This window comes from Vipera berus, assembly GCF_964194415.1.
Source record: "Vipera berus genome assembly, chromosome: 2".
NCBI classification, from domain to species: domain Eukaryota; kingdom Metazoa; phylum Chordata; class Lepidosauria; order Squamata; family Viperidae; genus Vipera; species Vipera berus.
Window position 1 is genome coordinate 166040003 of NC_138203.1, and position 14670 is coordinate 166054672.

A 14670-nucleotide genomic window follows, 5' to 3' on the forward strand; every position below is an offset into this window, starting at 1 on the left:
GCCAGTATTTCTTAAAGTGTGGTCCTAGACCTAGGCACTCTAAAGGTCCCCCAAGACACTCTCAGGGGTCTTCAATTATTTTTATAATAAAACTATTCATTTATCAATCACATATTTAAACCACCCATCTTCGTCACAGAGGGGTTCTATGCCAGCTTATGTGGAAAAATCATACAACATTAAAATCCCATCAAACAATCGCAATTCTTAGTAGTAGTAGTAGCAGCAAATGTACTAATTTTAAGTGGAAAGTGTTCCTGATGAGAGCTACTGAGTGCAGATGGCTGAAAATATGTGAATTCATTTTTGATATGCAATAATATGAGATTAGCGATATCAATGCAGCTGACAAACTAATATTTAAACTATTTATACCTTAATAAAAACAAAGAATCTCAGCATACTTTACAAAGAAAATTTGACAATTCAGTGATCTCAGTCCTTTATATTGTAATTACGGATTTTAGTTATTTGTTGAGATTTTTGGGGTTTCTTGGATTGAATGTAAGGTGATTTCCTTGGTTTTAGCCTAGACTGAACATCAAACTTCATCCCCTTGACAGCCAGTGGATCTACTTGTGCTTTTCTTGGAGACTCTTCAAGTCTTTTGGGTTCATTGATAATGTGGCATTTTTCTAAAATCAGAAAAGGTAAAGGAAATTAATAGCATTTTCACAATACAAGTAATAGAGACCTAAACTGACCTGAGAAAACAGCATCTTTTTACTCCCATTTGTCACTGCCAGCTTTGAAGACAGCTGGTGACATTGTTAAGATTCGCTTTAGATTAAGCCAAATTAGCACTGTTGTATGGCCACTAACTTTAGAGAAACAATGCATTATCTATCTATCTATCTATCTATCTATCTATCTATCTATCTATCTATCTATCATCTATCTATCTATCTATCCTTCCATCCATCCATCCATTAACAAATGCCATAGCTGCTGCCATTACTACTAAGTCAACTGAGTGCATTAGGGAGTAAACAGGGCAACAGTCTAAGCATGTCTAGAGAAAGGGAACAAAAATGACTCCTTCAATTTTCCAAAATTGTTGATAGGAATTATTGGATGAACTGCTTCCAAGCAAAGATTATCAAGAGTTTCTCTATAGGGGAGATGGGTGGTTCCAAAATTATTATTATTTTTTATTTGAGGAAACAAATAAACATCAGGCAAAGGCATCTTGTTCAGGATTATTATTACAGTATTACTGAAAAAAGAGCCAGAAACCATGGGATGCTTCTGCTAGGCACCATCAACATATCAACATAATTTCTTCCTAGAATCTGCTTGAAAAATGTTTTTAAGATGGTCATCAATATGTATTGCCCTAAAAATAACACATTAAAAAGGCATTATTCACTTCAAACGTTAAAAACTTCTAACCTGAGACCTCCAACAATTAAAGTAGAGAACAGATTTCTTTCATATGGTAATATATATGTTACTAAAATTCAGTAGTAAAAATGATAACGTCACATTAATTGCATTTTGCATATCTCTAGGACCCGTGTCATTTCTTTGCAGAAGGAACCATTTTATTATTCAACAAAGGGATGTTTCCAGTAAGGTAGATCTCTAAATGGCCATAATCAAACAACTCCCATTAGCGTACAAAGAGGTTTAGAAAATGTATAAATATAAAATATCTAAAGATAGGCATACAAAAATAACATACATTGAAAACAATAACTTAGAGCAATATCAACAAATATATGATTCTCCCTCAATAAATTACATTTAAAAGGACCTCTGCAAAAGCTCTTCTTCCAGAAGGATAATACTTGGAATGAAGCTAGTTTCTTATTTAAAAAAAGTTTCAAGAGAAGAAAAAAAATACAAAGTTTTAAAACAATGTGAAAAAAGTGCAAAGAAAGAAATAGAGAACAAAATTTTTTCTCTTATTTATAATTTATAATGATGAATGAACCTTTATTGTCAAAGTACAACCATGTATACATTGAGATTGGCTGAGCCTCACTTCGTGCCCCCACCCTCAACTCACAGTGACAACAAACCCTCCATCTTATTACACCATGTGAGCTAACTGCACAACACACCGGCCTCGCAAGTCAGTCATACATAAAGTTTATAAAATTATTTCCCATTCAAGAGCCTAACAGCCCATGGATAAAAGCTGTTCTTCAGCCTGTTGGTACGGCTGGCTATACTCCTATATCTCCTACCCAATGGTAGGAGAGTAAAGAGATAGGACCAGGGTGTGAGTCGTCCCTGAGAATTTTCCTCACTCTTCCAAGGCAGCAAAGCCCTGGCGATGTCATCCAGTGGTGTCAGGGGACAGCCCACAATGTCTTGTGCTGTGCCCACCACCCTCTGTAATACTTTCCTATCCGCGGCTGTCAGACCAGCATACCAAACCACAATACAGTACAAGAGGACGCTCTCTATAGTAGACCGGTAAAAGAGGGTCATTAGCCGTTGTTCTACCCTGTTCTTCTGCAAGACCGAGGAAGTGGAGTCTCTGTTGGGCCTTTCTGGCCACCTGGGTTGTATTAACTTTCCAGGTCAGATCTTCACAGAGGTAGACTCCCAGAAATTTAAAGGAGGAAACTCTCTCCACACAGCCCCCCCACCCCGATGGAAAGTGGGGCAGGTTCCTCTTTTTTCCTCCAGAAGTCTAGCACCATCTCTTTCGTCTTGCCGATGTTCAGGTGCAAGTTGTTGTTGAAACACCATATGGATAGTGTTGTGATTCAGCGTAAGCTTGTGGATTCGGCAGCTGAGTCTGATGATTCTGAAGAGGAGGAGGAGGAGGGGTTTGGAGAGCCTTTGGTGTCAGAGCAAGGTTCTGATGCACTGCAGAACTCTCAGCCAGGCCCCTCCCATCTTGTTCCTCCTCAGACTCAGCTGTGTGAGCATGAGGGATTGGAAGAAGACGATCCACAGCTGGCTCTGTTCAGGGACGCAAGGAGCAGGAGGCAATCTAGCAGAGCAGAACAGAGGAAGCAATGAGGCAACTCGGGAGAAGGCAATGAGAAGCCACGCCTTGGGACTGCTGATAAAAGGGGAATGTGTGGGAGGTGCTGGTTGCTGAAGGCAACCGTTTGAAGATCTTCTGCTAGAGTCCTGGTCTATTATTCTGGTTTAACTCTTGTTTAACCTTTCGGCTTAAGTCTTGTTTGAATTTTTCATTTAACTTTTGTTTGAACTCTTTGTAAATAAATTTGGTTGGGTTTTTTCCAGCCTGTTGATTATAAAAAGGGGTTGTCCCTGACATTCAAACAGGGCCGGTCGTAGGCTGGAACAGAACAGTTTTTGTACCTCCCCCCTGTATGCTGTCTCATCTCCTCCTGTAATAAGACCTGTGCTGTGGGTGGAAGTGTGAATAGAATAGAATAGAATAGAATAGAATAGAATAGAATAGAATAGAATAGAATAGAATAGAATAGAATAGAATAGAATAACAGAGTTGGAAGGGACCTTGGAGGTCTTCTAGTCCAACCTCCTGCTCAGGCAGGAAACCCCATACCATTTCAGACAAATGGTTGTTCAATCTCTTCTTTAAAACTTCCAGTGTTGGAGCATTCACAGCTTCTGGAGGCGTGTTGTTCCACTGATTAATTGTTCTAACTGTCAGAAAATTTCTCCTTAGTTCTAGATTGCTTCTCTCCTTGACTAGTTTCCATCCATTGCTTCTTGTTCTGCCTTCAGGTGCTTCGGAGAATAGTTTGACTCCCTCTTCTTTGTGGCAACCCCTGAGATACTGGAACACTGCTATCATGTCTCCCCTCGTCCTTCTCTTTATTAAACTAGACATACCCAATTCCAGCAACCGTTCTTTATATGATTTAGCCTCCAGTCCCCTGATCATGTTTGTTGCTCTTCTCTGCACTATTCTCAGGAGAGAACATTCCATCATACAGGGGCCATGACTGAGAAGCCTCTTAACCCTTCAATACTATATTCCTATGATGTTTCTTTCCATCAGGAATCTTTACGTTTGCATAGTATGGAACATATTTAGCTTTATACAGATAAGCATTTCTATGATGAGAAGCTTCTTTCTAATCATCAAGGAGAGCCTTAGTAAAACCTATAGCAGATTAAGAATGCTTATGGACCTACAACATTTATCTTGGAATTCTAAATATTTCTCTAGTTTTTCTCTTGTAGGTTTGCTTTGGCTTAGGTGACCAGTGTATCTGCACATCTATTTAAGAAAAGATAGCAGCGGTCCCCCTCAGAACCTTCCAAGTAATGTTATCACAAAGCCATAATTTATATAAACATTATTACAAAATAAGTATAAAGTATAAGAAGGAAAAAAAAGAACTGCCTATCCAAATGGGGTTGAAAATCACTGACCTCTAATAGACAATCGGAATGACTAGTATTTGATTTACTACCACCAGCTCAGTTTTACTATTTTACTATTTTATTTATTTTGTCCTTGTGAGTTGGTCGTCTCTTGATTTTCTTAGCAATGTTTTTCAGAAGTGCCTTGTTCTCACCTTCTTCCTAGAGTTGAGAAAGAAAGTGACTAGCCCAAAGTCATCCAACTGGCTTCTTGCTTAAGGCAAGAAGGCATTTGATAAAGTAGATCACAACCTACTACTTGATAAGATAGAAAAATGTGGGTTAGATAGCATCACCACCAGATGGATTCGTAGCTGGCTGACAGGCCGTACTCAGTGTGTGGTCCTCAATGGAACCGCATCTACATGGAAGGAAGTGTGTAGTGGGGTGCCCCAGGGCTCTGTTCTGGGCTCAGTGCTCTTCAACATCTTCATCAGCGATTTGGATGAGGGGATAGATGGGGAACTCATCAAATTTGCAGATGACACCAAGCGGGCAGGAATAGCCAATACTCCAGAAGATAGGCTTAAGATACAGGAGGATCTGGACAGACTCGAACACTGGGCACTATCTAACAAAATGAAATTCAATTGTGAAAAAAGTAAGGTTCTGCATTTAGGCAGGAAAAATCAAATGCACAGGTATAGTATAGGTGGTACCTTGCTCGATAGTAGTAACTGTGAGAGGGATCTTGAAGTCCTAGTGGACAATCACTTAAATATGAGCCAGCAGTGTGCTGCAGCTGCCAAAAAAGCCAACACAGTGCTAGGCTGCATTAACAGAGGGATATAATCAAGATCACGTAAAGTACTAATACCACTTTACAATGCCTTGGTAAGGCCACACCTGGAATACTGCATCCAGTTTTGGTCACCACGATGTAAAAAAGATGTTGAGACTCTAGAAAGAGTACAGAGAAGAGCAACAAAGATGATTGGGGGACTCGAGGCTAAAACATATAGGGAACAGTTGCTGGAATTGGATATGTGTAGTTTAATGAAGAGAAGGGTGAGGGGTGACATGATAGCAGTGTTCCAATATCTCAGGGGCTGCCACAAAGAAGAGGGAGCCAAGCTATTTTCCAAAGCACCTGAAAACAGGACAAGAAGCAATGGATGGAAACTAGTCAAGGAGAGAAGCAACCTAGAACTAAGGAGAAACTTCCTGACAGTTAGAACAACTAACCAGTGGAACAACCTGCCTCCAGAAGTGGTGAATGCTCCAACACTGGAAGTTTTTAAGAAGAGACTGGACAGCCATTTGTCTGAAATGGTATAGGGTTTCCTGCCTTAGCAGGGGGTTGGACTAGATGACCTCCAAGGTCCCTTCCAACTTCTTCTTCTTCTTCTTCTTCTTCTTCTTCTTCTTCTTCTTCTTCTTCTTCTTCTTCTTCTTCTTCTTCTTCTTCTTCTTCTTCTTCTTCTTCTTCTTCTTCTTATTATTATTATTATTATTATTATTATTATTATTATTATTATTATTATTATGACAAGAATTTACAGTCCCCAGGTTTCTAGTTCTGTACCATTACACTAAACTGACTCTTATTTTCATGAGGTCCAGCCCTTGGTATGATAGAGTGTATTGAGGCTAAAAAGGCCCTCCTCAGTGCACTCAACACCTTACCAAATGCTTTTCAATTACTCAGAGCAATTTTTTTTAAAGGCCTGATTACTTGGGAAACTGTCTTCCACAACATCTGGCCAGCTGATTTAATCTTACAGACTTGATTTACTCTGGGTTCCTTTGATTAAGAAATACCATCTGTTGGTACTATGGAAGCACACCTTCTCTATAGTAATCTCTGACTTTTGGAATGAGTTTCCTCCCAAAATCCAGAAGGCCCCCACTCTGTTGTTGTTTAGAGGAGTGTGAAAACTGTGATCTTCACCCAAGTCTACGGTAAGGAAGAAGACTGGGAAGTCTATTTTCAAAATAGCTTCAAAAGGGAATCATTGTAGTGATCTCCTTAACTGGCCAGTTGTATCTATGGCTGGGGTTAAATGCTTCATTACTCAGCTAAAACCTGGAAAAGAAACAGGAGGAGATTTCATTCTCACAGCACTAGTGAGGCGAATAAGAATTTTGGCTATTTCATTTACTCATTATTAATATTTCAGGCTATTTTCATATGACTGGAACCAAGCTATTATTCCATTCTATAACACTACATAGACTAGACCCAATAAATCACAAGCCTATTAGTTTACTCAATGCGATAAGTAAACCATATGCCAGGTTTCTATATTCAAATGACTGGATTGTGTTCGAAGTTATTCCTGAGGAGCAGGCTGGTTTTAGAGGGGTATGTTCAGCTCTGGACTAAGGTCTTGTCCTTCACCATACTCTGCTTCTCTTCCACCCACCACCCACCGCTGCCCAAGGTTCCCTGTTTTGCAACCTTAGTTGCAAAAGTCAGCTTTTGAATTTATTCCAAGAGATAGAGAAACTGTGGAAAGATTAAGGTGATAAACCATTTGTAAAAGGCTGCTTCTACTTATCCATTCTCTCTAACCCCTCTTTTTTAAAATTATAATTTAAAGTTGTGGATATATTTAATACTCTCGCCTTCTACTTTCTCCATAATAACAACCCTATGAAGTGGGTTGGGTTGAGAAAGTGGCCCAAAGTCACCCAGCTGCCTTACACGTCCATCTTTCTGAAGCTGTTCCAACATACAGAGGTTAAAGGAATGTTACATATTAGCCCTCTTACTTTTTAACTTCTATATAAATCAAATCATTCAGGCACTTATGGTCCCTGCTCACCACCCTCCCCTCATAATAGAATGAGTGATTCTGGCACTTTTATGACATTGTAGTCATCATGTCATTTTCTCAGACAGAAATAAGAAAGGCACTGCCCTTTTTCTATTTAGAAGAAAGATTATAGATATCCTCAATTAACGACAACTGAAATCAAACTGAAGTTGCTAAGCAACATAGTTGTAAAGCTCGACATTATCTGACCACATGGCTTAGCAGTGGCAGTTCTGGCCCTTCTTATTACCTTCTTAAAGCAAATACATGTCATTTACCGTGATGTCGTGTGATCACCAATTGTAACCTCCTGCCGGCTTCCCCACTGACTTTTCTTCTCAAAAGCCAGCAAAGTCACAAATAGCGATCCTTTGACTGCTGCAATGTTGTAACTGTGAGCCAGTCACAAAACACTCAGATTGCAATCACATGACAATGGGGATGCTGCAATGGCCACAACTATGAGGACTGGTTCCAAGTATCATGTGTTCAGCACTATTGTAAATTTGAGCAATTGCTGAATGAATGGTCATAAATAGGAAATTAATGGGACTCCCATTAAACGGTTATTTACAGGTGGTCCTCGACTTACAACCATTCTTCTAGTGACCATTTGAAGTAACAACACTGAAAAAAATGACTTATGACAGTTTTTCACATTTATGATCGTGGCATTGTAATATGATCAAAATTCAGACATTTTGGCAACTGGCATATATTTATGACAGCTGTAGTGTCCCAGGATCTTGTGATCACCTTTTGCAACCTTCTGACAAGTCAAGTCAATGGGGAAGCCAGATTCACTTAACAATCATGTTACTAACTTAACAACTTCAGTGACTCACTAAACAACTGTGTCAAGAAAAGTCGTAAAATTGGGCAAAATTCACTTAATGACTGTTTTGCTTAGCAACAGAAATTTCGGGCTTCATTGTCATCATACGTTGAAGACTACCTGTACACTAAGTACCTTGAAATGCTCTACCACACCTCTTTATCTTGGAGCCAGATCTCAGTGTAGTTTCACATCCATTATCAGAGTTTCATTCAAAGGGACATTATATCCCTGTGGCCTGTATTTTCTTACTGTTCCTCAGGTTTCTTTTAATATATATATTTTATTAAAACTTTTAAGCCAGAGGATAAAAGGTAACACATACAGAAAGAAAGGAAGAAAAAAGTGCATAAAGGAAAAAGCAAAAGTGCAAGGAAAAGAAAAAGATTAAGGATTTTTATTATTTTTTATTAAAACTTTTAAACCAGAAGAAAAAGGTTAACATGAACTAGTATTATAAATAAATAAATAAAATAAATAAATAAACCTTTATTGTCAAAGTACAACATGTGTACATTGAGATTAGCTGAGCCTCCCCCCCGTGCTCTCTCCCCCCAACACACAGTGACAACAAACCCTCCATCCTACCACACCATGTGAACCAACTACACCACACACCGGCCTCCCAAGTCAATTCTGCATAACATTATGTCCCATTTAAAAGCCTAAGAGCCCACGGATAAAAGCTATTTTTCAGCCTGTTGGTACGGCTGGCTATATTCCTGTATCTCCTACCGGATGGTAGTAGAGTAAAGAGATACCGTCCAAGAGATACCTTATAAAGCAAGGAAGATAAAAGAAAAATAAATAAAAGAAAAAGGAAAAAGAAAAGGAAAAAAAGTCAAGTGGTTCCTCAGTTTCTTCTTGCTACTGAAATGTGCTTTCTTGTCAAGTTCAATACTCTGTTCAAATTAAGTTTATTAGAGCCATTCTCGTAATCCCAAAATGTATTAAGAATGCCATCTTATATTTGGAGATGAGTTTGATTTCTGTAGATATTAGAGCTTGGTCCTACTCATCCATTTTTGGTTAAATTTGGTAGGAGGAATGAATTGAGAAAATGGCAAAATTAGGAAAAATGGCAAAACTGACCTCTTTGATCAGGGATAAAACAGTACTTTTATAAAAGACTGGAAAACTTTTATGGACTTTTTGCTAAAAATGGAAAAAGGTGAAATGATGATTTCTGGACATGATTGAAAAAAGGCTGAATAGAGGGCTAAAAGACTATTTTAATATGAAAGAGGGAACATGGATAAGTAGTTTGTAACTGCTGTAAAGAAGATTGGAAATAGTTTCATTTTCTTTAACTGTATTGTTTTATCTCTCTTCTTTTTATATTTCTGTATTTGCCTTTGAATTTTGTAAAATTCTCAATAAAAATTATATTAATTCGCCACTGATTTGGTCCTTTAAGACTGCTTTACATTAATATGACTTCAGAAGACTATTGACAAAATCCACTCATTAGGCTTCACATTATACACTATAAGCTCATTAGGCTTTCAAAATGCCAGAAGGGCTCTCCAGCAACAGATCTGAGACACTGACCTTCAAACTAATCTGAGCCTAATGTCCTACAGTTTGGGAGGTTCTTTTATAAGAGTTTGAGTGACATTTCATAGGCCTTTACTTTAGCACTGCCCTCGGCAGTCTTCTTTGGACACTATATGGACACTTTGCAGGCCAGCAGCTATACCCATATGAGGATGGCTCAACAGAGTCCCTGAACCACTGCCCCTTCGGTCTTCCCTTTACACAATCTTGCATTATTATATATTTATCTTTATTCTTTGCTATATTTACTTGCTCTATATTCACTATGTTGGCTTTATATTGCTATTTTCTGGCTTGATTTGATTTGATTTGGGGTTCTAACCTATCATGGAGGAAAGGCAAAGCATTAAGGAAAGCTGAATGTAAGATACATATCTGGATGTGTTTGTCAATGGATGTTTGAATGTCAAAAGCTACAAGTGTATATATCTAGAGTTCAGTCTATACAGTTATTCCTCGAATTACAACCATTTGTTTAATGACTGAAGTTACAATGGCACTAAAAAGTGACTTATGACCAGTTTCCCCTCCTATGACAGCTATAATATCCCCATGGTCACGTGATCAAAATTTGGGTACTTGGCAACTGGCATGTATTTATGACAGTTGCACTTTCCCAGGGTCATGTGACAACCCTTTATAATCTTCCTAGATGGCTTCCAGCAAGCCAAGTCAATAAGGGAAGTTAGATTTCGTTAACAACAAGCAATTCACTTAACAACTGTGGCAAGAAAGGTCGTAAAATGCAACAAAGCTCACTTAACAGCTATCTTGCTTAGCAACAGAAATGTGGGGCTCAATTGTGGTCATAAGTCGAACCTACTTGCATCCCAAGTACTGTATAGTACACAGGTATGTATATACAATGATTCAAAGTCATCAGATATTGTTCAGTCTACTTTTTTTATGAGCACTCTTTCACATAGAAACTTTAACCTGTACCAGACTGGTATGGTTCTATAGGAGCTGAGAATCTGCAATTGCCGATTTCTTACTGGCTTAAAGTTCTGTTTTCCAATAGCTCACTGGTTCAATAATTCTCCTTGATGACTTTTCATCAAGATGGAAGTAAAAATCTCAGCTGATCTATGTTATTGTGGCCTTTCTATCTATTCTTTATTGCCCTTAAGCCAAGAAAAAATTTAAAGCTGAAATCTGTGGAAAAAATCTTTCATATTGCATAGCAAATGGATTTTGTGCTACAGCTCTCAGTGGTAGGTTCAAATTTGATTTATATCTGTAAATCGTTCAAGTTTCTTTCCCTGGCATAATAGAACCTTTGCCTTATTCTCAGCAGAACAAAATGGGAAAAACAGTAGATGATGCCCTTCTGTAAATCCTGTTTGATATATTTTTCCACTACTTTTTCTACAGCAATTTATGTGTAGACATGCTTTTGCTGCCTCCTAACAAAAAGCCAAATCTGTTAAGAGTGAGAGACATTTTGTTTCCTAATCACGGACTGGAATATTACCATCACCAATAGCATTGTACTATATGAATCAACAGTGATTTTCATCACAAGACATAAAATGTCCTAATCCTGGAGTGATGACACTATGGCATAGTTCTTTTCTATTTTATAATATTTTCATGTCATTGATTTACTTCTATTATATCTTAAACTTTTGTAATTATATTATGGTTTTATATATTTCATTCTGTTGTCTCTGTTCTGTTTTTTAAATTTTAACTTTAATACCTTGCTTCTGTGTTTTTACCTTGCTGATAAATTATCACAATTAAATAAATTTGTCTTTGAAATTCACATATGCACAGTGTTGAGAGCTCATCTGACAACTAGCACCAGTTCCAACTGTGCCCATTCACACATGATCCCTGACAATAAAGTTAACTTTGATCACACTGCGTCTCCCTGAAACACAGAATATAAATGATGAATTGACACAATCCATTCTGTTACTACTGTTCCTATAATCCAGATAATTCTCTCTGATATTTATTTGTGCTGATTTTGCTGGCAGGAACTGTTAAGTACAGAAATCACATCAGCATAAGTTAATATTTGTACTTCTCTTGGGAGATGAGGATCTTACATAACAGAGAACAAAGCTGCATGCATAGAGTCCAAAAAGAGTACGCATCTCTGTTCGTTAATATTCTACCCAGCCTTCTCATTGTCTGGTCCTTTACCCACATGAGAGGGAAAAAGTGTTGAAATTTTGACCCATAGAGAAGATTATATATGACCCAATAAAATTGGGCCAATAATAATGAGCAATCATAAAAGTGGATCAGTTTTCATCATCCAAGTTTAAATATTGCAGCAAAACATGTATTGCAATTATGACTGTCCCTTATTGTTCAATCCTTTTGCATCTTCTTAAATGTATCTATCATTCCCCGAGGATTGGAACTCTAAAAATAAAACCCTAGCACACTTATAGTAACTCAATTATTATTATTTTTTAATTTGGTCTTTATATTGATGTAATCTGTTTAATTATGTTTTTCAACTAAGTAGCTGTCTTAAGTATTAACATAAATCTATATTCTAACAAGTAAGGCAAGTCAGTCTGGAAAGCATCTAGTTTAATCTATAGGAATGATTGTGCAAAATATTCTAGGGCACAAATGTCTAGCTTGAATCTACCTACTCACAACTGGAGTTATGTTTTATTTGCTTTCCCATTTGTTTCTAGTATAAATCAATCTTTTTGTTGTTGTTTTTGATATCTCTTGCAAACTGCAACTCATTTTAAGCTTTAATTTTTCTAACACAGTTCTTCAGTGTCTATATTCTTCTGTTGCACACTTGTACTTCCATTTCCTATACATGAAACACTTTTCTTTTAGTATTTTAGAGGGCTGGTCTCTAGTCTCTTTAGATTTTCCCATGTTTATTTCTAGTAGGAATTGTGATTGCACATACAGTATCTTTTTTGTATACCAAGACCAAGTTGCCTCCCTATTCCAGTTCTTTTACTTCCAACTTTAAGCATTCTACTTCCCTACAGTTAGCATGACTTCGTTTTTTTGTCTCTCTCTGTTTCTCTCTGTGTATTGTGTCAGCAAGATATTGGAAGTCACCATAAAATCTCTGATTGGAGCATAAAGCAGGACCACTGCAGTATTGATTGATTTGGATTCATTCAATCAGTATAGGATTCAAACAATTCAACTTATCTATTTTTCAGAAGTACTCAACCATTAATTCTGAAGAACTTTGAACTATCTAACCATTAACTTGGAGAGCCCACTTTTCACTTAGACACTTAACAAGGTTGACTGAAGCCCCTTTACTATGTTGGCTTGTTTCTTTTAGTTTCTGACCATTTTTTGTCACCCTTCCCATATTTGATCTTCATTTTTGCCTATCTCTATTTTTCCCCTTATTTTAATATTTTCATTTGTAACTGCCCAGAGTTGTTGGGAATTGGGCAGCATTTCATTAATAATAATTTCATTAATAATATTAATAATAAATATATGATAATCCCTGCCATAAATCCCTCTTTGTCATGGAGTAGGGGCTTGTGATGTTCTGATGAGATTGAGAGCTATCTGGCGGTAATGTATTGTACCAGAAGGGTCAAGCATGTCAGACAGGTCTTAGTGGAAAAGCCAGATTAAGTATATCCATCAACCTATTTAATATAATGAGAAATCAGAAAAAGAATCCTATACTGGATCGGTCATCACCCAGGTCAACAAGGACTACATCAGATTTTAAGAGTTCCTGGGCATCTGTTGACCAGTGAGCAATGGGACTCAGGAACTATGGCTGGGCAACCAGGCCTAACCCTGTAGGATTATCAAAGAACAACAACCACAGACAAAAGTTTACTGTGTTGGGGTTAGGGACATTTTGGCCTGCTATTATAAATTGGAACCTACAAAAATAGAACTGGTGGTTGGAAATGAAAAATATAGGCATGTCAACATTAGGTGGGGCATCTTCCTGGATGACTCATTATCATATTTGTCATTGCCATAATCTTATTTTCAGTGATTTTGTGAAAAAATCATCCACTTTGGCAAACCCCACATTGCCTTTATGCAGTATCTGAAAGCAAGATAAGAGGGTAAGCATTATTCCCAAAGCAGACTACCTAATGCCAGGCTCTCCATAGTAGGTATCTATGAGATAGATGAATACCAAGCTTCAACATAAATTTTCTCAAAATCCATCCGTAGATGGTATCAAATAGCTAGCTCAAAAAGTTGTTCTACAGCATGGGATTCTGGGCATTTGCAGTATTAAAGCCAGCAGTTTTATTTTAGGTAGATGTATCCAAAATTAGGAATTAGCATTTTTGTAAAATTGCCAGTTGAGTTTCACCAGTTAAGAGCATGAAACATTAGGAAAGTTGCAGTAACATTTACATGTGCAAACAGTCTTTGTTTTTTCAATAGGTTCTTGACCTGTGGTATCTCTTCTATGCTCAGTTCACAAAAACTTTGATGCAATAGATGAATCTGTACGCATCATCCCTGGAGTTCCATATTATCTTCCCCTTGCTATCACATGGCTGTCAGCATATGTAAGTATTATGTAACTATTGTTAAATGGGAACAAAGTGTTAATTCGTAATTTCATGATATATTTTCTATTTCCAAAAACTTTTGCAATAGTAACTAATGAATCATAGTCTTGGAGCTATTATGGAGAATCTTTTGCAGAGAAATTGTCCAATTTGTAGAAATGTCTGATAAATTCATATAATAAGTATAAATGACCACAGGGTGATCAGAGAAAGAGAAAGAGAGAGAGAGTGAAGTTTAATATTGGAGAGAGAAATGCTTAGCTGGTTTGTATGGGGAAAAAGAAAACATTGGTCAACTGGTGAAATAAAAAATGATTTTTAAATGGGATAAAAAGAGAAAGATAAAAAGAGAAAGAAACCTGGTTAAAAGAGAATTAAAACAGCTTGAGCAATATTTTCTATACATATAGAATATATATTGGGGGGAGGGGTTGTGAAATACGTAAGTATGCATCCATGCCAACTCAATTTTCCAAGGGGGAAAAAAAGACAAAAAGTGTCAAATTGAGGCAGGACATAAAGTGAGACAGGACATAAAAGTGAGGCATAAAGACAACGTGTGTATTAGTTAGAAAAGAACAAGGAAATGGAAAATGCCAAACCACGAGTTCATCTGTCTCTCACACCTATTTAGTCAGGCATACAGCTGTGATACATCTAACCACATATGTCTCGTTTGTAGCTAACC

The 14670-nt window shown here is 37.4% G+C and overlaps 1 protein-coding gene across 1 annotated transcript in view; it reads right to left on the reverse strand.

Annotated features, from left to right (window-relative positions):
• Positions 1-262: 262 nt before the first annotated feature.
• The window catches only part of CCDC57 (coiled-coil domain containing 57), a 68732-nt gene continuing 54324 nt past the window's right edge, over positions 263-14670 (reverse strand). The window contains exon 16 of the mRNA XM_081320658.1: positions 263-635. Within this exon, the coding sequence (XP_081176784.1) occupies positions 436-635 (200 nt within the window). The 3' untranslated portion in view covers positions 263-435. The remainder of the gene's footprint in view (positions 636-14670) is intronic.